The sequence below is a fragment of the Oreochromis niloticus genome, linkage group LG4, assembly GCF_001858045.2.
Source record: "Oreochromis niloticus isolate F11D_XX linkage group LG4, O_niloticus_UMD_NMBU, whole genome shotgun sequence".
In the NCBI taxonomy this organism is placed as follows: domain Eukaryota; kingdom Metazoa; phylum Chordata; class Actinopteri; order Cichliformes; family Cichlidae; genus Oreochromis; species Oreochromis niloticus.
In genome coordinates this window covers 24,614,312-24,642,194 of record NC_031969.2, presented here as the reverse complement: position 1 = coordinate 24,642,194, position 27,883 = coordinate 24,614,312, and the positions used below count along the sequence as shown (strand labels likewise).

The following is a 27,883-nucleotide window of genomic DNA, read 5'->3' as shown; positions in this document are numbered from 1 at the left end:
GTTTGCAGTGCGCTGGCGTGCAGGCGAACATGCATCCACGGGAGCAACAGATCCGAGCGCATGCGCAATTCATTGTTTTGACTGAAAATGCCGTCGGTTTCGAAAACGGCGGCCAATGCGTCTCCTCAAACCGAGAAACCTACCCACTATACGTGAGTAAAGCTGCTGCAAAGAAACAACAAAATCGTTCGCTGCTGAAAATGCTCGTTTGCACGCGCACCTTTGCTCGCGTGCATTTCCAGCATTCCTCAACTCCTGTGCGTGCGTTAAAAACATGGTGCTTTTCCTGGCTTTGTGACTACCTAACGTTACATAGCAGACAGCGACTGTACGCTAACGACATCTGCGTCAATACAGGAAACTCTAGGATCTTAAATCACCAAACTGGTTAGCCAACCATTAGCGGGATCGTTTTGAAGTGTTTCGCGCTGTTGATGAAGGGTTTTATTGGGTCTGGTTAATATTACACCGTCAACTTGGTTCGCTAAATGATTAGCCAGGAACTCGCTAACCAGTCCGCTTGTAAATAGCTCGGCCTTATTTTGAGTTCCCTCTTACTACGCACATTTATAGACGTACGCTCAGGTGCTCTGTACGAGCTTTACGACGAAAAACATGCGTAGTTTTCATTCAGCATAGCAAGCTAACGCTACTGACCCAAAATGTATAGTAGGCTACAACACGACTCCCTGCTAAACTTTTCTCTTGGCTTAGCTCTTGCTTGCTAGCGGATAGCCGTTTAAATCCCGCTTCGTGTTTGCCCTGCTTGTTTCAGATACTTGAAGGAGTTCAGGACAGAGCAGTGCCCGTTGTTCCTCCAGCACAAGTGTACGCAGCACAGACCCTTTACGTGCTTTCACTGGCATTTTCTCAACCAGCGACGAAGGCGACCCATACGAAGAAGGGACGGGACTTTCAACTACAGCCCCGACGTTTACTGCACCAAGTACGACGAGACCACAGGCATCTGCCCAGATGGCGATGAGTAAGTCCCGCAACTTCAGTCAGGGCAGCTACATGAGTGTGTCACTGCGTCCTGGCAGCTGTTGATGTTTGGAATGAGAAGCATGTTTGTTTTATCTCAGTTTACTCTTGTCATGTCCTGTTTTACATTTTTCAGGCGATATGATTAAAATAGCTTTCATGAAAGGTTTTAAAGAATTTCAGTTATTTATGTGTAATGAAGATTTCTTTGTTTGTCTCGCATATAAAAGGAAATTAATAACAAGTAAAAAAGCAAATAAGAGAAAATGATGTCAGCATTGGGTAACACTTCATGTGTTTAATTTTAACATCAGTATTGCTATCAGTCCAGAATCTTCCTAAATAATTAATATTGAAACGAATTTATGCAAGAAATGCCCATCAAAAAATTAGCCATTGTTTTGTGTTTCTGATATAGGGCTGCACATTTAATTGAATATTAATCTCATCATGATTTTGGTTTTCCACAATAAAATGATGATGATTAATCGATATTGAAAATACGTCCTTCGTCAATAGAATGTAAAGTCAAAGCAAATCAGACACTCCCTAACGACATGTCTGCTTGTGCCAATCATAGCCGTTACCTGCACCACGCTACACAGCCTCAGGTTTCCTGAATGCACTGGACCGCAGTGATGACATACTGCAGATAACAAACCATTGAAAAAGTCTGTCAGCACAGCAGAAAGTGAAGAGCTCATTCCTAGAAGTTGGATCATCATCTCTTGTTTAGAAATGCTTTGGATTTAGGGCAGGTGATGTTAATAAATGCAACAAGCCTGCAGCATTTTTTCTAGATGTGTTGCACTACAAAGCAGCACAACTACTCAGTGTTCCATCCGCTTTACAAAGACTCCCTAAAATCACCAAAGCAATCACATTCCATTTGGCCAACGATGTGCCTCCATGAAAATGGTCAACATACTGCTGAAAAGATATGTTGTACTTTTCCAAAGTGGCGAAACTGCCGCTGTATGCAAAAGATTGCATGTGAACTAGAGGGGGATCTCACAGCTGCCGAGTGGTATTCAGGTTCGTCATGCAGGTACAATAAATGGTGTGAAAGGCTTTATATTGTGCTTCAAAAGGTGCACTTCGGTCTGGTGTATAACACAACACCTCAGAATTTCTTAAATGAATAGTAATAGTAATGAATAGTAATGGACCACAATGTAAAAGTACTTATTTTGGGGCTTTTTTTTCTTTCAATATTTTTCTTCTAAAAGCTTCACTGAATCACTAGAGGACCAGTTTTATTTTAATGCAAAAAATTTGTACATTAGCAGGAATGCCAAGAAGTATGAAAACACCTTTATATCCTTTTATTGTTTTTTTGTTTGTTTTTTTTAATCACAAAAATGAATCAGTCATTTTGATAACTATTCACGATCCCAGTATAGACCCAAGTAACTGTGATAAGCATTTTGGCCATAATCGTGCAGTTCTAGTTTGATAGTGATAATAGGGGGGGAAACATTTCCATTATTAGTATATATTAGCCAAAATTGTTTAAATGTATGTATGTTGTTTTCTTTGTTTTTTAACAAATTTTTACCAATTTTGTATGAAGGCATTGCATGACTTCACACCAGTGTTGCATGCATTGCATGTAGTTCTTAGCATTAGTGCAGATAGGTGCAGGGCAGACATAAACGTTCCTGCATATCTTTACTATGCCAGTATTGACTCATAAATTGGCTGTATCTATCATTTAGATCCCTTTTGTAAAAGAGAATTTTTGCCACAGATGTTGTCAGAATGTTACAGATGTAGCATTGCACTGACAATGTATCACCTTGCCTTTTGGTGTCTCATACACTTACTACATATAATATAAAAAAATATGCAACTAATGTAATATTTAGAGATACACTGATGCTGGAATTGTGGTCTAATGTTGATGCTCACTGGAACAGTGTGAGTTCTTTCTTATGAATAAATAATGGAGCTATTTCAGAGACTTTTAGCTCTTTATGACTGTCTGAAAATGTAGCCAGTGCAAAATTATGGGACACAACAGATAAATGAAATATTGGCCATGTCCTAATTTGTGGATGTTGATAAAAATCTACAAGTCTGAAATGACCATTTCTGACTGGATTCGCCCTTTGTGTAGTATGAGAGCAAACCCTTTTGTCCCTGAGATGGGCTATTTGAGAGGCTGACTCTGCCCTCCAGCATGATATTTACTGCTGCTGCTATTACCTCCATCTAAAGGCTGTGTAATTTGACACACAACCATTTATTTATATTCCAGGCGTCATATTTTCGAAATATCCGTTTACTATAGTGCCCCATTTATAGTTTAATATGTGATTACTGATTATGGAACATCTGTAGTTTTGTGTGTTGGGTATTTTGTGGGCTGTCCCTGGGGGGAAAATGGTTTTGCTTAAGGGTTGCGCTTCTAGGCGAGGTGAAAGTTTAATTATCGAGCTGCTAAAGGGTTGCAATGACATTCCCAATACTAATGCAATAATTTGCTCCGAGTAGTGTATACAGACAGCAGCCTCTCTGTGTGACAGGAAATTGTGATGGCGCATTTAATCGAGTGCCTGATAGAAATTATTAAAAAAAAGAAATGAAATGATTAAAGTATTCAATCCTTACAATTCCTCCTCTACTAATGGAAGCTATTTTTGCATGACCTTATGTGTTGCTATAGCAACTGCTCAAGAAAGGAAAATTTGGTTTATTCAAGAGGCTTATTTGCTCTACATATCTTGAGGCACTGGTAGTGTGTTAGCCCTGCATTGTGGTGACAGAATAGAACATTTAGCGCAACTTCACCTATTCCAACATGTATGGAGGAAAACAAAGTCGATTAAAGCTCAAGCAACATGTTTATAAAGAACAAGTTTAATATTGGCGGATTCAGCTTGTGGCCTTCATCAGGATCATTATAAAACATGTTGCAGGCAACATTTTAATGTGTGCACTATGCAGACTAAATAAATAAGTAAAACCACTCGTATATGGCCAACATACATATCCATGAAAGAGGCAACAGCAAGGATGGCTGGGTGTATGGTCATGTGGCTTAAAGCCAATCATTGTCTCTGAAAATGGGGCGTGCCCAATAGAAAACCAGGGTGGTACCTAATTTGACACTTAGACAGGAAGAATGTAAATAATAGGGGGTATTTAAAAAAAAACAAAAAAAACAAAAAAACATTTTCATCCAATGTCACACATATCCATTACAAGGGATACTTAAAAACAGCAAGAAGAAAGATACAGTGGATAAATAAAATGACATATTCATGTAAATACTTTCCATAAAAAGAAGTGCTTACAAAGCAATATGTCATCCAAATAAAATATTGGAAACTATTAAAAAATGACCTGAAACCATAAAAAGAAAAAAATACATGTATTTTGGAACCGCAGGGAAAATCTCATTAGTTAAACATCTTTGATATTATTAGGTTGGGGTTAACAACCTCTATGCCTCTTTTTTTAAAATAAAAAAATCAATAAATATAAGATATATTATTGTCTGATATAGATTTCTAGTTGCTCAACAGTTCTGTCTTCCTTGTATTATTTTTTTATTTCATGGTGCAACAAATGTTTTGAGATGGTGAAAGGGCAGGCCAGTTCAGCACACTGGATCTTTGGATGCGAAACCATGCTGCTGTAACAGATGAAGTTTGGGATTTAGTATGTCCTGCAGAAATATTCAAGCCCTTCCCTGAAAAAGTTTATTTGGATCAGAATATATGTTCCTCTAAAGCCAGTATATCTTTTTAGCTTTGATGGTGCCTTTGCAATCTGGCAAATCCATAGGTACTAATACCCTTATACCCCATATCATACGGATCAGAGATGCAGGCTTTTGAACTGAGCACTGATAACCGCTGAGCTGCTTTTAAGTTTGAAAACGTTTGCTTGGAAGAGTGTGTTGCAACCTGTGTGGTTGGTACACAGATTGCAACATTTACATCAAGGTTAAAAGTCTGAATCACTGGCCTGCAAAGTTACCATTTTAAAACTTTCCAGAGCCCTGCACTTAAAGCAGAATATTAAAATATGTACAGCTATAAGAATTCCTTCTCTTTATAATCCTTATGGATTTATAGTGAATTGTTAGAGCATTAACATTAATACTCAAAGAAGGATGAAGCATTTTAAAATAATTGTACTTGTGCTATATGTTTAGTTTTTGGACATTTTATGTTACATATTATTTCATTGCCTTGCCAGATTGTTTCTGTTCAGATATCCTTTTTGGATCAACTGGTGAAAGTTGTGAATGTTTTCTTTGTTTTTCTTAGCTGTCCTTATTTACACCGGACCACTGGTGACACAGAGCGCAAGTACCATCTACGATATTACAAGACTGGCACTTGTATCCATGAGACAGATGCTCGAGGGCACTGTGTGAAGAATGGCCTCCACTGTGCTTTTGCTCATGGGCCACATGATCTCCGACCTCCAGTCTATGATATCAGGTGACATGCAAAGCAAATAGTGGCCTCTTTTATGCCTGCCAGACTTTTCACTCAGAGCTTCACAATGCACGTAACAATTGAGCTACATTAAACCCCTGCAGTGCAGAGTAGCTATTTTGTATGTGTGGATTTGGTTTGTAGAGCGATTTTTTTTTTTTTTTTTTTTTCCTGAACAAGTTATAATAGATAAATATGTTTTAATGATCTTAAGGAGTCAGTGTTTAAATCAGTGCATACACTCATGAGTAATGGTCATGTACTGCTCTGCTGACTTTCATGTGAGCTGGACAAGTAAAACACATCAATGACAACCTGTTAAAAAGAAACTTTTTCTTGTGTTCTCATGTGAAGACAGTCTGACAACATTAACATTTAACAATTAACTAGTCATTTATAAAACAAGTGATAGCCAAATTAAGAAAAAAAAGACAGCATATCTCAGTTTTTCCAGCATGGACTATACTCACATTACAAAGAAATGCTACTATTGCAGATGAAAGAAGGGTGTGGGCATAGCATCTTGGTTTTCACACCGTCTGTCTTTGTGAAAGTGACAATGGTTCAGACTCAGATTAAATTACCAGCTCACACTACTACTTTCATGACATCATTGTCAGTGTTTCCTGCTGTAACTTCTCCAAAATCCCTTAAAAGTTTTACTCTCAAAAACCATTACAGTGGGCCCTGTTGGATCCTTTAGTGGTCCAGTTCCAGACCACAGACTGTAGGTTTGCAGCTTCCTTTGCATTTACTATATACAGTTAGTCCATGATATGGTGTCCCTTTATATCTGTTTGTGTAGTATTTTGAGTTTCAAAGTAAGCAAATATCATTTAATTGAAAGTTGGTTTTGACTGGTTATGAGAGTAGACTTAGAGATTTCCCCTTCATAGTGTTTTTCAGTTTTCTTTAAAAGTGTTTTTTGGTATTGTTGTTGTTGTTGTTGCTTTGTTTTTTTTTTAAGGTACACTGAATTAAAAATGTATTTATTTATTTATTTTTGTGCACAGAGAAATCCAAGCACAAGAGGCCCTCCAAAATGGACAGTTGGGATCAGGGGAAGGGATTCCTGATTTGCAGCCTGGTGTGCTAGCCAGCCAAGCTATGATTGAAAAAACTCTGACGGAAGATCCCCGGTGGCAAGGTAAGAAACTCCAACTTGCGTGCCATTTGTTGTATTGAATGCTAATCAAATCAACATTCTTTATTTATTCTATTTATTTATTCTATTTATTTATTTATTTATTTCATTGTGAAAGGTATAAGAAAGTAAACTGGGGATGCCTCTTTTTGCAGATACCACCTTTGTTTTAGCCAACTATAAAACAGATCAGTGTACTAAGCCACCCAGACTATGCAGACAGGGCTATGCTTGCCCCCACTACCACAACAGTAGAGATCGGAGGAGAAATCCCCGAAAGTTCAAGTACAGGTGAGCTCTGATTCAGTATAAGTTAAAATATGAAGGCTTTTAATTCTAAAATGTTAAAGCTGCCTACTCTGAATGCAGGTCAACTCCTTGCCCTAATGTGAAGCACGGTGATGAATGGGGCGAGCCCTCAAAGTGTGAAAGTGGAGACAGTTGCCAGTATTGCCATTCTCGTACTGAACAGCAGTTTCACCCAGAGGTGAGTTAAGTTTGTTTTAGTCATGATGCAAGTTTTTCAAGCTTGGAGTGAAAATACAATGGCCATAATGCATAATATGATGTATTTTTGAACATTAAGTTATGCCTAGAAGTAGTGTGAAATGTCAACGAAATCTTCATAGAAATGCTTATAAGGAAAAAAAAACAACTCTTCCACCCCCATAATTTTAACCTATTTCTCATCTACGTATCTACCAGCTTGCAAATGGTTCATTAACATTTGGTGTTGGTGCTACATTTAAAAAAATCAAATCAAATCAAAGATTATCTAACCCTAACCCTCTGTTTTCAAGAGCTGTGAGAAAGATGGCCACTTAAAGGCATTTCAGGAGCACAAAGCTTTTGATGAATTGGAAAAATCAGGATTGTTTTGTTGCTGGAAAGTTAAATGATTGGGCATCTCTCTTTTTTCCCTTCAAACTGTACCTGTGACACTGATCTCCAAAACATCTTCAAATTGGTAGAAGTCTTCTATACTTATCTTTTGGGAAAATGTTTCCCTGCTCTTATGAAGTTTACATACTTTCACATGAGGCATCCCACTGATCTTTGAGTCGCAGCCATTCCACTTTAGTCTCATCTCTTCATAGAAAGAACTTCACAGATCTCTGCAGTAGTATATTCATTTTTTGTACATATTCAAGTTAACTTTCATGTATATTTTGTTCATGATGAAGTGCTGCAGGCCTTCCGGGTCTGAAGTCCATACTTATGCTTCTCTGCCATTCACCTGATTATTCGTGTCTTACCCATTACCCGTGTCTTACCCATTACCCTGCATGATTTGTTTTTTCCCATACAAAGGTTAGGCAGTCTTTTTGAAATCTTTCCTCAATCTCCCACTGGACACTTGGTGTCATGTAATAATTTCTTCACTTAGTGTTTTTCAGACAGCTCAGAATTATCCAGTTAAAAAACAATTTTACATAACACATGAACATTTATGATGATAAGATTATTGCACATTTTCATTACTAGTACATGCCCATGCTACCGTATTGCTTGTCCTGTTCATCTTCCTGCCAGACAGATACATATATCATTGAGAAAAATTACAAGTGCTTGGTAGATGTTGTTTATATGGAAAAACAGAGTAATTTTAGCCTTGTTGCTAGGCATGTATAATTAAATTTTTGTGATGTGAGTTGTTGTTGTTGTTGTGAAATTAAAACAATAGGAAGCTTTCATAAGGTGCTGAAGGAAAGGCTAAAAATGGATTGTCGCCCATTGATAGGTGGTTTCCAGGCAACATGATGGCATTAGATCCTGCGTAATTCAACTCCTGTGGATATAGATTCAATTCAGTTCAATTCAGTTTTATTTGTCTAGCAGTAGTTTACAACAACAGCCACCTCAAGGTGCTTTATATTTATTTTGTTTATTGTAAGTAAAAAGCCTACAATATCAGAAATAAATCCAAACAATCAAACAACCCCCCCAACCCTCACCCCCATGAACAATCAAAAAGCACACTATGGGGAGAAAAAGCCAGTGTTTAAAAATTTGTAAAAAAATAAATGCAGTAGTGGTATAGAATGAGAGGCCCCTCAGGAGCCTAAGCCTATTGCAGCATAATCATTGACTGGTACAGGGTCACCTGATCCAGCATAACACCTTATAGGTGTCAGTGATAACACCTTATAAAACCTGTAAGGTGCAAAAATGACAAAATTGGGTTATTTTAGCTTGTTCTATGTGGTTGGTAGAGAACACAACAATGTCATAATATCTGATGTAGATAAGAATCTTCAGGGCTCCAACGTGTACCTGCTTGCAAAGTTTAGCTGCTTAACTCCCGATGGTTTAGAAGGAGTTTGTTGACGAAAAAACAAACACACAGACAGATTTCATGTATTACAGTCAGATTACTGTGATTACATCACTCATCTCCTCAGTCTCTAATGTATGAACCGTTATTGTTTTGTTGATGAGACTGATGCTGTGGTTAGTTTTCTATAGTGAGATACATTTTCATCTTATTTCTTTATAATCCTGTTTTTCTGTCTCTCAAGATCTACAGATCCACCAAATGCAATGACATGCGCCAGACTGGATACTGTCCCAGAGGGCCGTTTTGTGCATTTGCACATGTAGAAAGTAAGTGCATGTTTGCCTTAATGCTATCTGAGTACAGTGAAAAGGTTTTGAGGGTTTTTTGAGACTTAACATATACATATATTATGTTCATTTGTTTTTAGGAATTCCTTCTACAGAAGAGACCATGAGCTCATTGCTAACAGCGATACAGTCGAGTTCTCAGTCCCAGCTGAGCTCTCAGCAGTATTCGGAGTGTCCAGTCACTGAGTGGAACAGTGGAGGAAACTCCACCAACAGCACAGCCAGTAGCAATGGACAAGTAGGAAGTGTAGGTTGTCTCCATTTCTCACTCACACGAGACACAATCTTAAACAGTTTGATTTCAAACATCTGAGAACTCTGTCATCACTTTCATAGCTCATCCATTGTGATGCTTTTATTTCGTGTCATTTTTTTGTATTCATCGTTTTTATAAGACCATGTGCACTTGTCTTTCTCAGGTTTCATGTTCTAATAGCTCAACTGTAACGTCAAGCTCAGGAAGCGACACTTTGTTATCCCCAATGGGATCCATCAGCAGCAGGCTCAAATCCTTAAATAATAATAGTTCATGTTCAGAGTCCACCACATCCAGTGTCTCATCTCTGACGTCTAACTATCCCAAAGCTCCGGGCTTTGAACGTGAAGATCAGGTACACAGACTGCTCTCTCTAACCTCGGGAAAAGTAAACCCCACACACAGCTTAGGGCTTTACACTGTTATCGCAGCCATTTGTCACTCATTTATTGTTTGCCATGCCATTTTAATTTGACCACCTCAAGCCTTTTTCCTCGTATTTCATTGTTTGCTTGTCATGTCATTGATTTCTTTAAAATATTCCATTACTTACATGCACTATATGTATGTGATGATGACTTATTAAATTTAAAACACCTCTAGAATATTACAGGACACTTTAAAGTCATTTTAAAACAAGTGAAACGGAGCTAAAATGTCAGACACTACACCAAGGCCCAGTATAAGATGAAATAACAATTAGAACTGTGAATCATAGAAAGCTGCTTTATTAGAGCCCTATAATAAAAATATGGAATAAAAATATTCTCCACCGCACCCCTCCCCTCCCCGTCTAAAGAAATGCCAAATCTTCTGAAGTATAGCATTGTCTTATGATCAAGCTGGCCAGCAAATAGTTTTTAGACTGCATTTGTGGTTTTATAGTTCCTTGCTAAGAATTCCCCTAAGGGGAATTTTTAATGTTTTCTCACTTTATAGAAGACTTCCACTCACAGTAAAATGTTACTGTCTCCTGCACTCGCGATTTGCTAGTGCTACAAGATGAAGGCAGAGTGAAGTAATGCGATCGGTTTAATTACAGTCTGCAATCAGTCTGAAGAAAGTTGCTCCATAAATGTTAATCATCAGAATGACAAGAGCCGTGAGTGCTGCGGGGAGCCTAAGTGCAGGGACGGTGAAAAATGGTTAAGATAAAATGTGTTAGTCCAGGGCAGGTGCAATAAAATTATTTTGATTAATACTGGCTTGATGTAAAGGATATGGCATTGAAATGGATTGTTTCTATGCCATTTGATCATTTTCAGATTAAGAACAAGGGGCAGGTGGATCAAAAAATGATGGACCAAGAAAAACAGGTTTGTTTTTAGTGAGTCATTTACATAATGTGTTTATTTTATTATGAAACTTGTAATTGAGAACATAGGAATTAAACACTTTACTGTACTTTGCTTTTAGACACAAAATACTGTATTCTCTGTGGTGAACCCATTGGCATCAAGCTTTACCTCCAGTATAACGTCAAGCTTGGCCTCTAGTATTGGTTCAGACAGTTCTTCACCCACCACCTTATCAACGATGAATGCAAAAGCCACTCCTTTCTATCCGGGGAGCAACACAGTGGAGTCTGTCATTGGTAAGTGTATGCAAAACAAAGGGAAAACAGCTTGAAGTGACTGTCACTCTGCAGTTTGTTGTCAAATTTCAGTCAGATTTGTTTTGTTTCCCGTCAGGATCCGCACTGGACCTCAACTTTAGTGACATTAATGTTGCATCGCTTGATAAGGAGTTAGAGGATCAAGATAACAGTGTGGGAATGGCAGGTAAGGTCACTTCATATGTTTCAAGCACTTATTCCTCACAAATCCTTCCATTAGGATTTGTGTGTTTCTAAAGAAAACCTGTATATGCTTTGTCCTTCAGGTCAAAGGGTGCTAGGTGGATCTGCTCCCGTCAACATTCCTGGCTCATTGGCACGATCATCTTCTTTTAATTCTTCATCATCGCTCTCCACCTCCCCTCTAAGTTCTCTCTCCCAGTCACTGTCACAGTCCCTGCTGTCGGGGACAGTATCTCAGCAAAATCAACCTTCAAACATGCTAGCCAAGCAAGAGCACGGCCTTCTGGGAACACCCACCTCCTCTTCCCAGAACTCTCTGGGTAAGCTGATCGCATTTTCCCCCGAGCAAGCTGGAAAGCATTTGCTTTCATCAGCCCCTTCCTTCAGCTTCCCTTCGGTGTTTAATCTAGTTCTGTGTGCAGTAGTGAAGCTGAAAGTATGACTAGAGTTGGATCGTATAAAAAGTGACACAAGTTAGTGCAACCAAGATTTTGTTTAATCTAAATCACTCTTATCTTAACACGTCGCTTACCTAGGCTTGAACGGAGGAGCTAGCAGCATTTGGGACTTTGTAAGTGGCAGCTTTTCACCCAGTCCATCTCCAGTTTTCAGCAGCCTAACCTCCACAACCACCAGTGCTGATGTGGCCCGCCTTTTCAGAGAGCTGGATGAGGCCAAGAGGAAGATCAAACAATTTGAGGAGGCCTGGCATCAGGTGAAGCAAGTAAGTATACAAATTGACTGTGTGCCAGAGTGAGTTCCCTTTTTATACTTTTTGTACTTTTTTTTTTTTTTTCTCTTTAATTCAACCCTCACCTTTGTTTCAGGCCTGTGAAGCTTGCCAGAAAGACGCTCACGAAGCAAAGGAGCAAGCAAAGACAGCAGAGGCAGAGCGGCAGCTGGCAGAACAGAAATGGGAAGAAACAGAGCGCAAGCTGAAAGAGCTCCAGGGGGACTTTGATGCGCTTTGTCGCACCCCTGGAACACCTCTTCTACGTAGCTATGGAGAGCTGGACCAGCTCCCCTTGTCTAAGCTTCACTCCATCCAGAGTCAGCTGCGTAATGACCTAGACCTTATAGATGAGGTAAGAAAGCCCAGAGCACACACAACATTTCATTTGTAGCATCGGTTTAGTTTTAAAACAGTTCAGATCCATGTTTGTCATCAAGCATGTTTATTTGAAAAGTCTGCATGAACTGCATTTCCCTAAGTTGCAGCTGATCTCAATTCTCTTCTTCCCCCAACAGGTAATATATCAGCTTCAGTCAAAGAAATGTATAGTTTGCCAAAAGCATGATCGTTGCATTGTTCTGCAGCCTTGCCAACATTATGTACTCTGTGAGAACTGTGCACCTAGTAAAACAGAATGTCCCTACTGTAGAACAAAAATATTGAAGTGGTGATGTACAGTTACTTAAGGTACTATTTAATCAATTAGCCCTTTGAAAAACTACTAATAGATATTACAATTTTCTACACAGCAGTGTCTGTTAGGATGAAATGGTGTTTGACTGACCAAACAAATAGTATTATCAATCAGATTGCATACAGGGGATTCAATCGTTGTGGTTTTTGCTCATTTTATGTTCACTTTACATCAAATAGCCAAGCACTTTCTATATGAAAACCAGGCACTTACAAAGTTAATGAATAATATGGAATCATGACTAAAACATTGTACAGGGCATAAAATCAGGTCCTCCTAGCACACAACCATCTGTCTACGATCCCACCTAGGCAAGAGTACATACAAAATTATACATTAGAAGTCTGCTACTAAGCTTACGTAAAAGCTCAGTACATAAGGACTGAGTTTGTATCTGTATGCAATGTTTATAACTTACATTTATGAACTGCTTTAATGTGAATAAACATTGAAGCATTAAAACATAAGCATTTTAGGATGGCATCTCAAAAATTGGCATGTTGGGAACATGGTGGCCATCAAAAGCTGAGGTTATTCTGCTGATGGAAAACCTAAAGTGAGCAAAACTCAAAGCAGATATGTCTTTAATTACAGAGGAACTCATCTGGATCAAAAAATAATAATTTGGAAGCAATTCAAGAAAGCAGACATCCTAGCACCTGAAAGTGACTGATGTCTAATCCAGGAATCACATATTTGTTTTAAGCTGAATTAGTCTGATCAGGACAAAAAAATGTGCACTGGTGTATGTGGTGGAGAACCATAAAGCAGGTCTGTGTCAAGCTGAGTTAGTATACATTTCATTATTGAACACAGCGCTACTAGAACTGTTTATGTGCTGAAAACCTCTAATTTTCATTGTAGTAAAAAACAGATTCATAAAATACTACAGATCCAGTAAGGTTTGTCATCTTTAAATCAACAGAAAATGTCAAAACACAATTTAAAGCAGTCCTCTTTAATTAAAGTCATATTTTCTTTAACCCCCCCTTAAATAAAATTTCACCAACTTTGTTTTTTTAAATGCAAACAGTCAAGCATCATTATTTTGACCAACTTTCTGAAGAAGTTTTTCTTATTAAAAGCACTTTGTTGACCTGGGACTTTATTCAAGGGTATATATAAATATATATAAATATAGAAATTTGCTTTAAGCTGCTTTGTAGGTATTCTTTTGTGTCTTTATTTTTTAGATTTATACATTTGTTTTCTACATAATAAGCTACACAATGTCTGAAGCTTTTGTGTGTACTGTGAAACATAATTGAATATTTCATGTTTCCTATTGTTAGATCATAGCATGGTTCTACATATTAAGATTTCATATTAAAAAAAAAAAGTACTTCATAGTTTCTACTTTCATAGCTAGATTTATAAAAATTTCAATCAAATAAGTGCAAATTTAAACTGCATTTTAGGCATAACCAGCAGCTGTAATATCAGTAAGGCACATGCTACATGTTAAGGCTGTTTTTCAATCAGTTTTGTTTTGTAGAAATTTATATAGCCTATCCATTAGAGAAGCATGTATTGTATTTGCTATAAGCCTGAAACGGGGATGGTTTTTTTTTTCCTTTTTTCCCACATTTTTTTTCCTCTTATTTTTTGTAGGAATCTAGCCTCTTGACCTTGTCTAGAACATATCGGCCTCTAACTCTAAAGTGCCTTGCCTTAGTTCAAAAGGTTATGTGTAGAATTGTCAACGCAAACACAAGTAGTCAAAGCTTGTGCACGCGTTTTCTGCAAAATGTGTATTTTAATTCTGCAGAGGCATTGACATGTTTATGGCTATATGTGTGTATATATAAATATATGCCAGTGTATTTGGCCAAATTCCATTAAGTATTTCTGCAGAAGATGATTGAATATGAAAATTGTCAGTGCCTGTGTCCTGACTTTGCCCTTAGAAATGAACCTTCCGCTCCACCAACCCACTCACCTATTCATTCCTTGGTTGTGGTGCTCTTTTGGTGCAGCTTCAGTCTTTGAATTTAGATTTCCAGTTTAAGATTTGGGAGTATGCAAACTTAGGCTACATGAATTTATATAGCAACATACAAAATGCTTTTTTTTTTTTTTTAAACAGTTCAGTAGGTTTTGTTGTAATGATTCTGCAGTGAATGAAGATTTCCATAGTAATTTTCTGCGTTGGATTTGTGCTTAGGTTCCTGTAATTCAGATGACCTTCTACTGTGTTTAAAAAAACAAACAAACAAAAAACAAAAAAACCCTTTTTATTCTTGCTTTAAAACCAGTAGAAAATCATGTATCTCCAGGTACACTTTTTGCTACTTATAAATGGGAAAATGCATTGTTTACATTTACACAGATGACAATTAAGAAACTCAGAGGAAAACTATCAAGAAAGGTTAATGGTATTTTAGGATTTTCATGATTATATTAAAGCATAAAAGGCAGGCTAAACACTTCTGGTATTGCATGTTATGCGATATATTAACCAGCTACACAAAAGGAGAAAAAAAGAAAAAAAAAATGTTCGCACTGTGTCACACTGCCAGAATATTTGTACTGACTTATTTTAGTGTAGTTAAGGCTTAATAACTTCTGCAAGCTTCGCTGCTACTGGAAAAGGTATTAATGTAGTTTCTTGTAAACATTTAGATGTTTGAATGTTGTTGTGCATCCACAGCTCAGATTTCAGATCCTGGAATAATGTCTTCTGCATCTAACTTGACCTTTTTCTTGTTTTAAATTGAATTCTTCATTTGTAAATTCATTTGAGTCTAAGTTTCAGTACTTTTGTAAATCCTTAAAATGATGTCAAGGACCTGCACTACAGTAGATGGTCCCTTTTTTGTTTATTTTTATTTGAACTGATTGAAGGTTGGCTTTGTTTCCCCACCCCCTATACACTGGATAGCAGTGTACAGTGCAGCTAATTCACAGTATCCTTTTGGTCTGTTTTGTTTTGCCTGTGAAGCCAACGAAATTAATGATGTCTAGTGGGGAAAATCTAAAAATGAACCAAAGCGGTGGTCTAGTAGCTGTCCAATTATGTGTTGTGAGGGGAAAATTTACCCTTGAACAGAATTTAGACAAGTACCCGAGTATTGGGCAGATCACCCTGTAGCTGTCAGCATAGCTCGGTCTTTCTCCAGGTGTCCAGGTGACAGGTGAGACAGCGTTGTGAGTGGCAGGAATTCTGTTTTTAGATGGATTTTTTTTTTCTTTAATATTTCATTCAGTATATCCTCTTGAGTCAATAACAGGACTTTGCCAATGGCTTTTGCTTACAACAGTAACAGACTTGAGCCCATGTTTTGTAGTTTTACCAAAGACCTGTATTGTTATTTCTTTTCTACTACATTTCATCATTTGTCTTCATTAATGAAAAGTGAAATTGATTTAAAAAAGTAAATCACCTAGTACCTTAAATAGTTAATGTTCATTAACAGTAATTAATCTTTTTTTTTCTATCTAAAGCTAGTCATAGTGAGTGGCAGATGATTAAAAATGCATGGGTCAGATCCTTACAAAATGTGTATTCGTACATTTGATTTTTGTGTTAAGTATACATTGATGTTTATGGCACAAGCACATGCTGACCTTAAGCGCGGATTCAGTGTAAGTTTAATTGTTGTCTACAGTGAAGGAATGTCAAAGGTGAATGACATTTGTGCTTCTGAAGTGGCCATATAAACTTCACTACTGTTGTGAAGTCAATTTTGTTTGTTGATTTTTGCTTATCTACATAAAAATCAGTTTGGAAATGAATAGCATTGTGTACTGTTATGCTAGGCCTGTAAGGTGCTTTCTTTTTATCCGACTCTGTTTTCTGTTTCTTAAAGCCGTGGTCCAAATTGGTTTTTGTTTTCCCTGGGACAGATGACGATTGTGACGCATCAATGGCAGATACAGACATAATTCCACTTAATTTGTTGTTGACCGTCAGTCTCTCTAGAGACTAGTCTACCTGCCAAAAATTTCTAGAAGAAATCAAACGTTCTCTTTGGAAGCACAGCTTGGTTTTTCTTTACATTTCTTCAGATTTCTTCAATTGTTTCTCTTAACGGACCAATTACGCTTTCAAATGCGTCTGTGCCTTTTAATAATTCTGTAATGTGGATTGATTGAAGAGACAAAATATAACTTTCTCAATTGGAATCAAAAGTTCAGTGCCTTACAGTATTTTGTGGACCATAATGTGATCGCTAAATGTCTCATACATTCAGCCTACTTCAGCTGAAAGGAAAAAGGCTAATCTAATGAGGTTTGCTTCACCAGTTTAAGAGGATGAAGCAGATTTTTTTTTTTTTTAAACTGACTGATAATCGTCTGTATTTGCCATGCACTTCAAGAAAACACAGCAACGCCCGACCACTGAACACACAGATCTGATGTGGATTTGTCATTTGATATCAGAAACCCAACAGTTTGCAAAGAAAAGCACCAAACAGGGAGAATCTTGTATATGAACTGTAATAGATGTATCATTATGCTCTGCATTGGAATAGTTTAATCTATTTTGCATTATTGTTAGTTGTTGTCTTCTTTGTTTTTTTTTGTTGTTTCTTTTCAACATTATAAAAATGGAGCCAGAAGATTTATGCAATCTTGTACATGTATGATGTATGGAGCTGTTCAAATTAAGTAAAAAAAAGAAATATTAGTGTAAAGTCAAAAGTAAATGATCTTAATGTGGAACCACTTGTTCCATGTACTCTAGAAAATTTCAGTAAAAATGTTATTTTAACATTGAAACCCTGAAATATTGAATGTATTGCTCTAAATTAGAATTTCAATGAATAGGTCACTGGATATTATGGAGCGCAGTTAATTGATTATGATGTAGCATCTAGTTGTGAACTTCTATTCAATAAAATTTATTAGAACTTAAACAAATGCAAGTTTTCAAGTTTCTATTTGTTAGCATAATCATAAAATAACTATAAAGAAAGAAATGTATTTTTCTCAGGGTAAAACAGTGATTTGTTAGAGAATGTTAAATCTGAGGAAACTGCATTTCATGGATCTATTTACTTAATGTAAGTGGGTTTAGACATTATAGATTAAAACATATGTCCCTTATTTTGTGATGAGCTGTATGGATATGTAGGAAATTCTATACTGATAATTGTAGAAATTATTCTGTTGGTATATATTGATATTTTTGTGTTGTGAACACAAAAACAGGTGCAAGTCTTAGAATACTAGATGTTTCTTTTCTACATTGAGGATTGTGTACCGCATATTTACTGTAGTGTATTACTAGTTTGTTAACACTTGTTAAATTGTTACACTACAGTTATGCAATGGTTTACAGAGTTCACAAAATTATTTTTATCATCTTGAGAATTAAAATAATTTTTCATCTGAAATGTGTGACTAATTTTTGTCTCAAACACAACTGACAGAAAAGGGTTTGCGCCTTAAAGAGGAAGTGGACTAGCAGAGGAGGCAAAATGCTGTTTTTGAATAAATATTTATTGAACAATATCTAAAAACTAAAACAAGTGAAAGCTATAAATTTCTTTGCACTTTTTGGAGCAATCTTTGGAAAATATGCTTACACGTGCACACATTTGAATGTTTATGGCACAGTGACATCACAGCTCTCAGAAGACAAGGTGTCAAATAGGTAGCATATCAGCAGCATAGCCTGGAAAAGAATATAAAATGGACAAACTTCAAATGTATATTAACACATTGTTAGGGTTATTAAGCTGCTGAGGATGTGGTTTATTTAAATATATTAAGAATAAAAAAGAATCAAAAGTTGATATTTTTCAGGTGTACCTCTCTTTCATTTTCTGGGAAGACGATGCTTTTCCCTACTTGCTCCAGGTCTGGCCTTGCCTTGTAAATCCTGTTGCAATAATGCAAACAGAAAGTTATTTACATCTAAGTAAATTTTAAACTTAGACTTTATTTATTTTTTTATTAAGTTTGTTTTTCCTCCATACCTTTTAAGGATCAGGCCAAACTCAGTTGCGATATTTTCTCCTCGGAGAGCCATGATGAGACAAGGAGTTGAGTAAAAAGGAGCCATCTTTTGAAAGCATAAGACAACAGCCAAAGTCAGCAGCTGACTGCACTGTCTGCATGAATTTATGGTCCAAATAAACCTGTATCAAGGCCCCATTCCTCACCTTCTCCCTTATGCTTGACACTTTAAGTGTCTCAGATATATGTTTTTGCTGCTCATCATCTAGGATGCTCATCCTTCCTGCCACCAGATGGCAGTCTGATCCCAGCACCTGCTCCACTATCTCCAGTTGGGAAGGCACTTGGCTGCCTGGTGTAGCGTTCGAGGGTATCAGCAGACAGGTTGTTTGCCTGTGCTTCAGGGACCCTAGTACCAACAAACAAGCAAAACAGAACATTTGTTTTGTGTATAGCTTACAAAGGTTACCTGGAACTGAGTCATATTTCAACATCCTTTCCAAGAGAACCTCTGCCAAAAAGATAAATCATTTAAAGGGACATATTTGCTTAAAAATAACTAGTGTGCCCTGCAATGTTCACTGTTGTCACTTAAACTGAGTCATATTTAATAACGGGGAGATGTGGATTCATGAATATGAGTACACTAATGCGTTACGATTAAAAGGCATAGCTGCTCACAGCTCTGTTTTGTCAGCAACAATACCGTATAATACAGGCATATTAAAAAAACACACCAAACCTCCATTTGGTCGTGATTCAGAGGAGACTGAAAGACTTTTCTGAGCCGCTTGAGTCAGTGTGCAGCTCCGCTGACGCTCTACGGAGGCTAAAGGGTCTGAACATAAGCGGAGTATCTGGGGAAAACAAATCATCTGTTTTTAGCCAAAATTACAACCCTTGTACTCAACATTGAAGTCTGGTTACCCATGTCCTGTGTTTAACAAGCATACCTGCTCCTGTCTCATTGTGTTGGTCTCAGTACAGCAGAGCCCCTCAGGAAAAAACCTCCTCACATCCATAATTGCCTGCTGATACGATTCTGATCCTGTAACGTTGGTTACTGACATTTTAAACATAATACTTGCATGGCAATCCTGTTCTCTACAGTGTACGAGTATACAGTTAAGGGCAGTGATCACAGAAGCTACAAGTAGGTCGTACCATGACAGGTCATCCACACTGAAGAGTCCTCTTGGCTCAGCATGTCCAGCAGCCTCTTCACAGCATTTTCTCCCTGAAGGCAGAGAGCCAGCGAGGGGCCAGAGCACAGGTTGTGCCCACTTTCTGCACGCAGCAGTGAAGTAGCACCACTTTTGTCATGGGTCACTACCCGTAGGCCCACCAACGTGAGGCCACTCTGCTGGAGTTTGCTGACTATTTTAGTGAGACTGTGATTCCAGGCTCGTGATTTCAACAGGCACACGGTGAGCAGCATCTGTGGGTCTGAACAGAAAGTTAGCTGCTCTTAAGTATCACTGAGAGCAACTTTCATAGAGCACAACAAACTTACCGGGAATCATTTCATGCTCAAAGAAAAAAAGGGAGGCTTGTCTGAGGGCCACTTCAGGTGTGGGAGACATGAGGACACTCAGGCTTTGAGGATAGTCATGCGGTAGGAGCTTCCTCAACGAAGAAAAATCAACAAACCCTCTCAAAGCACACACTAGAGCTGGAGACGACATCAGTGTTTCCGTGCTGGTATAGCAGAGCGGATCTCCCACCTCATACGGGCTCAGCTCCTGGGCTTGAAGTCGAGTCAGCACAGGAAGATACTTCAGGCTGAGGAGCCTAAATCTAGCATGTTGTTCATCACCTATAACATTAAAAAAAAGTATTGCAACCAGTCAGAAACAATAAGGGTAATTAAGAGAATTGTGAAGAGGCCAAAAAAAATCACTCAGAATGAGCTTTGTTTAGCTAGTTGTGCTCTCAGATACTTCTACCTTCTTCTCCTAACAGCACTCTGTTTAGGAGGCTGAGGCCTTGGGTCAAGTCCTTCCCACACAGAGTCAAAACTACTACCTGCTCCATGTCAGGTCTGAATGAACACCTGTGATGAGACAGGATCACACTGGAGGGATTTGGCACTGCCCACATGCAACTCACTACAAAGAAAACATAAATAAGTAGAGAGTTTCAGCACAGGATCTTCTTCTTGTATCTGTACTGACCATAAACTGCTTACCAAAGTTTTGGAATAAGCTCTTGTTGATCGGTACAGTGTGGAAACACAAGCTTGGCTCTGATGTGTGAACATCATCCTTTCCTGAGTGAATGTAACCCAGAAGCTTTTGAGCTTTGAATTCTTTCATTAGCGCTGAAACATATGACAGTTGGACGAGATTATGTTGACAGCAAAGACTTCCTGCATTATAAGACACACATTTTGACATTTCATGTTACAGAGATGAATTATGTTATAGGGTTGAGACAGATTTTGAGACCTGATGGTAGACCGACACTGTGACGCGATGCATGTTCTTTTCTCAGCAGTAACACGAGACAGTGAGAGGGCGGCTCTAGCTCTTTGTGATCTGGAGTGGAAGCAGGTGGACTGCAGAACACAGATGCCTAAAACATACACAGAGAGACTTCAAGATTTGATGACATCAAAAAGGGAATAAGTACAAAAAGAAGTATCTGCTTCCTCAGTAAACGGTACACCTTAATCAGCTGAGAGTCAAACAGCTGATGTTATTGTTTCCATTCAAATATTCAAAAAAATCGCACTCCTACAAGCAGCCTACCAACAAATTATATCTTATTATATGTTTTATTGGTTGACTTGTACCTATGAGTAAAAATAAAGTCATATTATATTTATTTTCTTTTGTTATTGTTATCATTATTATTATTATTATTATTAACCCTTATTTAACTACGAAAAAGAATAATTCGACAGCAGTACAATAATAATGACTAATTATTCAGGTGTTTCAGACAAAACATTTGAAACCTGAACTGCCTTAAATTCATTAGGTGAGGCTAGTTCCTTAAGTTTTAGTTGATTCTGCAGCTGATTCCAGCAGGAAAAAGCTGCATTTGAATGCTCTTTTTCCAAATTCAGTGTGAACCTTTGAGACAGATAGAAGGAATAATTCTTGAGACCTAAGACAATCTCCAAACTTTTGTTGCTTAGATTTGATTGATTAGAGCTTTTCTCTCTAAGGCTCTATGTACTGAGTGAGTGTCTTGGTTCTTCTACCTGGAAGCTGCTGAGGCCCAGAAGGGAGGCCCCATGGCTATGAACCTGCAGCCTCTGCAGCCCTCTAAGACTGAAGCCTCTGCGTTCACATACAGCCAGCACCTGGCCATAGCAGCATGGAGGAACAACAGGTGACACCAAGAGGAGGAAATCAGCTACAAGAATTAGGGAGAGAAAGATGAGCAGCTCCACTCAAGTAAAATGTTTTTATCCTTGATACAAACAAGGACTTTGACTCAGGATGATAAAAGTTAAAATGCAAGGTGAGCACTGACAAATTTTCCCCACTGTGACAGTTTGGACTCGCTGAATTACCGTACCTTTAGTTGTGGCACACAGGAAAGAAGATGATCTGCTTGGATTAGACAGGATGGCTCCAGCTCTGTCATCTGAAGGCACAATTCTAAAAAGAAAATGTTAGGTAGCTGATTCTAAAAACATCACACTGTAACACTTTAAATTAAGCTCCAGTCATCCCCACAGGATTACACCAACACCCATCAGTTAATGGCATCAATTCAATATAATAAATACCCTGGAATTTGTCCAGGGTGGCGGAAAATGTGCAATAATCAGTTATTTGATTAAAAAAAAAAACTTCATGGACATAGTTAAAGAACATTTTCCACACACCTGTTGTAATCCTGTGCACTTCCTCCCTGCAGTCTTCCTGAAAACCACAGGCACAGCTCACTGTGGACCTGACTGGCCAGTTGGGGGGTATAGATGAATGGTGGTTCTTGATCTCTGCAGTGTAGACCATTGCTGGAAGTGGTTTCTGCCTTTTTGGGTCGCAGAGAATCTAAGGAACTAGTTATGTCCTTCAACAAGGAGTGGGCATAAGGACCTCGAACTGCTAGAGTAACAACAGGATGATAGGGCTCATGGTCTCTCAGACTACCCGCTGTGCTACCTGAATGAGAGGAGACATTTTCAAAGACTTTTTTTAATCAATAAAAAACAAGCATCCAGGCCAAGTAGAGTAACTTTAAGCACAGATGGTATTAGTTATGTCCTACCAAAGCGCTCACTCAGAAGCTCCTGTGGTGGATAAAGCAGCCGGAGACCACACACATCGAGTCCTGAGTCTAGGACCAGCTGGAGGGCGTAGTGTGTTAGAAGAGGATGTTGAAAGAAGCCACTGCACCCCAGAACAACTGACACCTACAACAAAAGTCGAGTAAAAATAAATTTAGTCCCTGCTGTTCCTCTGACTCTGTGCTTCCTGCAATCAAAAGAAAGCCGTTAAAGAAAGCACAATTACTCCTGCAGATAGCACTTTTAAAGACAGCCTGCTCACCTCTGTGTGCAGCTCCTGTGTGGTCTCTTTTCCCTTAAAAGTACGATCCTGAGTTTCCACTGTCTGCCAGTAAAAACCTGGACTTAGACCAAATGTCCTCTCTATGACCTAAAAAAACAAAAAACAAAAGACAGGAAGGAAAAACATCTGAGCGCTCTGATGTTGGGAGTCTTAAAGCAACCTTGCTGTAGCAACCCACCGTTTGGTTGGAGGTGGCAGAGATAAAACAATTTAAACAGGATGAAGGGAGGTGAATGGGAGAGGTGCAGGGTTGCTGGTCCAACAGGTTTTTAATGTGAGGCAGCCAGCTAGTAATTGCAGTGAGTGAGGTCTCAGAGAGGAACCTGCAGACATCATTATAGAAAGGTGCATGGACGTCTGTGTCCCGTTTCTAGAAAACAAACATGAGATCTGCGTCACTGTCAAATTCATGAGACAAAGGCTACATTCACACTGCAAGCCTTAGCACTCAAATCTGAGCCACCGTTTACATCCTTTTGTTTGTTTGCCCATTCAATAACAAAGCCGTACTGTTTTACAGACCTATACATAAAATCAGCAATTCAATAAGTCGATGTACAGCGGAAGCCAGCAACTTTGTGAGAAGCTTATAAAGAAGAGTGAGAATAAAGAGAGTCTGCTTTTTAATTCAAGCTTTTTGTATCTGACGGTAAAAACCCTTCGAAAAAGAGCTAAAACATTTTTGTCATGTGAAAAGATAATCACTACGAGTTTATATCCAAAACATCTGATAACTTTGTTGAAGCGATATCCTGTGCAGCTGAACTACAGCCAGGCCATACTTTCATGTCATGCCAAGTACCATGTCACTTTATCCTTTATTTAAGCAGGCAAAGCACTAAAAAAAAACAACCTACGAGCATTTTACAATGCCAGTCTGGGAAAGGGTAGAGTGTCATTGAGGAACTAAGTTAGCTTCAAAGAAGTCTCATTTTACTGTTCAGTCTGAACTCATGATGCACCTACAATCTTTGCAAACTATATACAGACCTGTGTCTGATTTAGGCCACGGACTGAATTGGCTCAAATCAGAATTTAAAAGATCAGTTTTGTGCAGTTTAAATGTTTTTTTGTGTGTGTGTAATTTCTTTCTCTTTTGTTTTGCATGTACCCTTGCTGGATAACAGTGACGAGCCACAATTAAAACATGCAAAGCCAGTCCATCTTCTGTCCACAGCTGTTGAAGTCCTGCAACCCAGAATGGGACCTTTGCACTGATCTCGTCTTCACTGCTACATGGCTCTGGGCCGACCTGACAAAACAGGAACACAGGGGGGGAAAGAACTCAAACAACAAACTACAGTATGGCTAACATAAGAAGATAGAAGCCATTATCCACTAACCAGAGACAGAAACCATGCCACTAAAGTGTTATAGATGTGTAATTTGGTTGCAGCTGGATATTTTCTCTTCCCATGTCCTCTGTCTTCTATCACACCAGCACTGCAGAGGTTGACTTTCAGCAGCATAGAGCCCTTACTTTCAATACCTGCTGGTAGTGTGCTGATTGGCTCTTGATGAGATGCTTCCTGAAAAACGGGAAGTAGTAAGTGTAGGGAAATGCACTGTGCATTTATTCTGAATTCAGTGACACTTACAAACTCATAGAGAACATCAGTCATTTCGGCAGCTGGCTGCTTCCCGGACACAGATTTGGTTGGACGGTGTTTTTCCAGCTGCCTAAGAGTTTCCTGGGCTTGTTCACGGTGAGACGCCTTCTTAACCCGTCGTCTCAGTTGGTCCCTAATAGTTCGTCATCATCGCGGTTAACATATTTGTTTATAAGAGTTAATACAAATAAAGGCAAACAAAACAAACTCCATACCTCTGCTGTTTTGGTTCTTTAACTAAACGTCCCAAAACAGTTTGTGGGCTTTCCACTTCAGGTTCGGATTGTTTATCTACCCACAGATGTTCTGACTTAACATCTGTGCTTGCTTCCACGCCAAGCTCTGGATGACGCATACGTTTATCAGGATATTTATTCTCATTTCTATTCATCTCCCTTATTTTTTTAAGCAACATACTCTTTCCAGTCTCTTCCCTGCAAGCACAGCAATGACAACATGAGCTGAAAGAAAACAAGCCAAACTGAAGTGTGACCAATGTTCCTGACACAGGATGTATTTACCTGCCTCCCATATGCAATCCAGTGTGCACTTTTAAATTGTTTTTCTTTGCAGGTGGTGTTTTCTGGTGAGTGTTGTTGTGTTTGGCTGACGACTCTGATGGAAGATTTGGGGATGTTCTTGCTGGTTTTACTGAGGGATCAGGGCAACGCAGGTCAATATAAACAGTGGGACATTCCCGGTGGCTTAACTGCAAATCTATTCCACACTTTTCCACTGATCTGCTCGACATTCTATTTTCTCTGCAAGAAAAAGGCGATTATTATAATAATATTATCTTTAAAGGCTTACGGATCCTGGGCAGTGATATGACTTACCTGTCGGAGTCTGGACTCACAGGTTCTAACACAGACACAGACTGATTCTTACAGAAAGCAGCTAATTTATCCATTATATTCTCCTGCAACTTGTCTATGCCATCACCTGCAAAACAAAGATTCAGTTCATAAACCTGTCATCGATCACTACAGCCTCAGTAAATCGTTTCATAATGACTTACCTTGATGCGTTTTCAGGGGTGCCACTGTTACATGGGGCTGCAAAGACAGCCTGTTCTCTTTTAGATTTTTAAGGGCATCATCCAAATCCCACTGGTCAAGCCTCTGAATGTAATTTTTTAGAGAATATTTACTTGCATTATTTATAACTGTTTTCATATGATGTTTTTCTACTTTTCAAACTCACAGCAAACGAGAGAACAGGGCAACCATCATAGGATTTCACATTTTCCAGGTCTGGTTTTAAAGAGGCCTTCAGCTTGACTCCTTTATTCAACACCTCAGAATTATCCTCACCAGCACCCGCCTTTAATGATAACAAGAAAACAAAGTACATTTAAAGTGCTGTGGCTTTATGGTGCTGTGCTCTAACCAGACCAGTATATCCCACGTCAGCATCATCCACACAGGCTAATGTCCTGCTTTCTATAGTTTCACTAACATCCATCTTTTTGCAAATCTCTTCGGAGAATGGTTTTGGGAGCTCCTGTTTAAGGGAAACGAGGCAAATACAAATAAGAAAAATAAGAAATAACAATAATCATTCAGAATCAGAATCACAGAAACTTTATTAATCCCAGAGGGAAAAAAAATATTCACTGACCTCAAATTCAGCATCTACTGAAAAACTGTTGAAGTCCTCAGAAAGCTTCAGTGAAAGAGCAGCTGGTCTTTGATATACGGCGATAATTTCGTCTTTCTCTGGCTATACAACGTTAAAACGATATTAATTATATAAAAAAATAGTTATTAGAGGACGTTAGCAAGATTTAAGTTTAAAAACACAACTTACAGGTGAAAAGTCAAAGTCCATGGTAGGAATATTTGGTTTAACCTTCTCCGAAATTGAATTCCAACACGAAGAACGGTTAAAATCCATTTCTAACAATGTATAAAAACAAACTAATTTAAAGTAAGAACGTTTTTTGTGCTGTTAGTGTCTCTTTGCGCTGAACGTGTAATTGTTAGTCCCTGGGTACTTCTTGGTTACCATTGGAAACGAGAAGCTTCACAACAGTGTTGCCTTCAAATGCTGCCAGAAATTCCCATACTGAAACGCGAAAGTTTCGCGAAAGTATGAAAGCAAACAAGTACTAAATTGGCATAGTGTTCCAAAGCTGTGTTGTGTGTGTGTTAGGGCAGGTAAGCTCACCAGGCTGTAACTTTTCTAAATATAGGGAAATGTTCTTTTTATGCTGGCTAACACTCTTTTTTATGACTTTTTAAACAGAAATTTTCCTAGTTTGCTAGCTACCGTGCTAAAATTGGTTAAAGTTGTAGTTTTCACACAGCTGAATAAACGTCAAACAGAAAACCAATTAAACAGAAGTGTGAGATGATCGAAAATTTACGCCAGTGTCCTGTTATATTTTAGACAGAAAGGAGCAGACAAGTTTGTTTGTTTGTATGGACATACTGCAAATCAATTTCCCGTTAGGGACAATAAAGTTACCATTGACCATTGACCATTGACAGCTGAGTTTATTTAACTCCACCGAGACAGCTGGTGACGCAAAACTGAAGGCTAGACCATCCAGTTTCACAGCCGCTTACTTCCGGCCTCACCGGCCTTCGGAAGACCTGGCCCACGTAGACCGCGAAGGCCGAGTCCTCAGGTGGATCCAGCCTATGAATTTGGACACCCCTTCAGGTGCTGTGCATAGCCATACTCTACCTACTATTTCAAGGCCTACTGCCCTGAAGGAGTCTTATAATTCTATTTAAGTTTAAAATATACTATTAAAAACTCAACAAGCACCAGTTTAAACTTTTGTACATTAAAAAAAACAAAAACAAACATATAGCATAGCATGAAAAGGGGATTAGTAACCAATTTCACATGAGTAGTCTTGCAAGGCTGTTGCCATGTCAACATAGTATGATTGGTAGTGTGGTACAGTTCCCCAAGTCCCTAACCCAAGGCTAACCCTAGTGTCACGACTGCTATGGGCAAGCAAAGATCAGGTAATCGGTGTACTGACTGCTTCAATGAATACTGCAAGAAATGTAATATACCTATATGAAAAGTTAAATTTGATTGCTTCTTAGTATATTTTGAACTTAATCTGAATTATCAGACTCCTCAAGGGTAATATGCATACTTATAAAGTAGGGCTCAAAACACATATTTAACAC

General features: G+C 38.5%; 2 protein-coding genes across 9 annotated transcripts; one reads left to right on the top strand and one right to left on the bottom strand.

The window, feature by feature from the left end:
• Window positions 1–18,022, top strand: unkl (unk like zinc finger). Of its 4 annotated transcripts, none has more exons than XM_005468785.3 (16): window positions 1–152; window positions 776–985; window positions 5,265–5,441; window positions 6,452–6,585; window positions 6,738–6,873; window positions 6,952–7,069; window positions 9,102–9,186; window positions 9,288–9,454; window positions 9,627–9,818; window positions 10,729–10,779; window positions 10,880–11,057; window positions 11,155–11,244; window positions 11,345–11,581; window positions 11,798–11,985; window positions 12,089–12,346; window positions 12,510–18,022. In XM_005468785.3, the coding sequence occupies exons 1-16, from the start codon at window positions 88–90 to the stop codon at window positions 12,663–12,665; spliced, it is 2,442 nt and encodes an 813-aa protein (XP_005468842.1). In that variant the 5' UTR covers window positions 1–87; the 3' UTR covers window positions 12,666–18,022. The 4 variants fall into 4 exon arrangements, with proteins under 4 accessions (XP_005468842.1, XP_013125052.1, XP_013125051.1 ...); XM_013269598.3 differs by having other exon boundaries at window positions 11,134–11,244; window positions 11,867–11,985; XM_013269597.3 differs by having other exon boundaries at window positions 11,134–11,244.
• On the bottom strand, window positions 17,169–26,739 carry LOC102075575 (uncharacterized). 5 transcript variants are annotated; one of them, XM_025906351.1, is made up of 28 exons: window positions 26,541–26,739; window positions 26,352–26,453; window positions 26,190–26,234; window positions 25,935–26,054; window positions 25,750–25,852; window positions 25,568–25,673; window positions 25,253–25,492; window positions 24,947–25,165; window positions 24,720–24,864; window positions 24,465–24,650; window positions 24,233–24,373; window positions 23,300–23,491; window positions 23,101–23,208; window positions 22,820–22,964; window positions 22,434–22,740; window positions 22,121–22,203; window positions 21,801–21,955; window positions 21,040–21,166; window positions 20,781–20,912; window positions 20,539–20,700; window positions 20,106–20,408; window positions 19,757–20,038; window positions 19,546–19,655; window positions 19,335–19,449; window positions 18,799–19,001; window positions 18,613–18,698; window positions 18,446–18,515; window positions 17,169–18,308 (listed from the first exon to the last, which is right to left on the bottom strand). In XM_025906351.1, the coding sequence occupies exons 1-28, from the start codon at window positions 26,625–26,627 to the stop codon at window positions 18,240–18,242; spliced, it is 4,143 nt and encodes a 1,380-aa protein (XP_025762136.1). In that variant the 5' UTR covers window positions 26,628–26,739; the 3' UTR covers window positions 17,169–18,239. The 5 variants fall into 5 exon arrangements, with proteins under 5 accessions (XP_025762136.1, XP_019213308.2, XP_019213309.2 ...); XM_019357764.2 differs by having other exon boundaries at window positions 18,113–18,308; window positions 19,546–19,640; XM_005468784.4 differs by having other exon boundaries at window positions 18,113–18,308; window positions 22,434–22,713.
• Between the last annotated feature and the right edge of the window lie 1,144 nt (window positions 26,740–27,883).

Excerpts from the sequence above, each read along its gene's own strand:
- unkl (XM_013269597.3), top strand. The coding sequence starts at position 88 with ATGCCGTCGGTTTCGAAAACGGCGGCCAATGCGTCTCCTCAAACCGAG. Across the intron at positions 5,442-6,451 it reads CCTCCAGTCTATGATATCAG|AGAAATCCAAGCACAAGAGG; the intron begins GTGACATGCAAA and ends TTTTGTGCACAG. Across the intron at positions 11,058-11,133 it reads CACAGTGGAGTCTGTCATTG|ATTTGTTTTGTTTCCCGTCA; the intron begins GTAAGTGTATGC and ends AATTTCAGTCAG.
- LOC102075575 (XM_025906351.1), bottom strand. The coding sequence starts at position 26,627 with ATGGATTTTAACCGTTCTTCGTGTTGGAATTCAATTTCGGAGAAGGTT. Across the intron at positions 25,853-25,934 it reads GCCCTGTTCTCTCGTTTGCT|AGGCTTGACCAGTGGGATTT; the intron begins GTGAGTTTGAAA and ends AATTACATTCAG. Across the intron at positions 22,965-23,100 it reads CACAGGAGCTGCACACAGAG|GTGTCAGTTGTTCTGGGGTG; the intron begins GTGAGCAGGCTG and ends CTTTTGTTGTAG.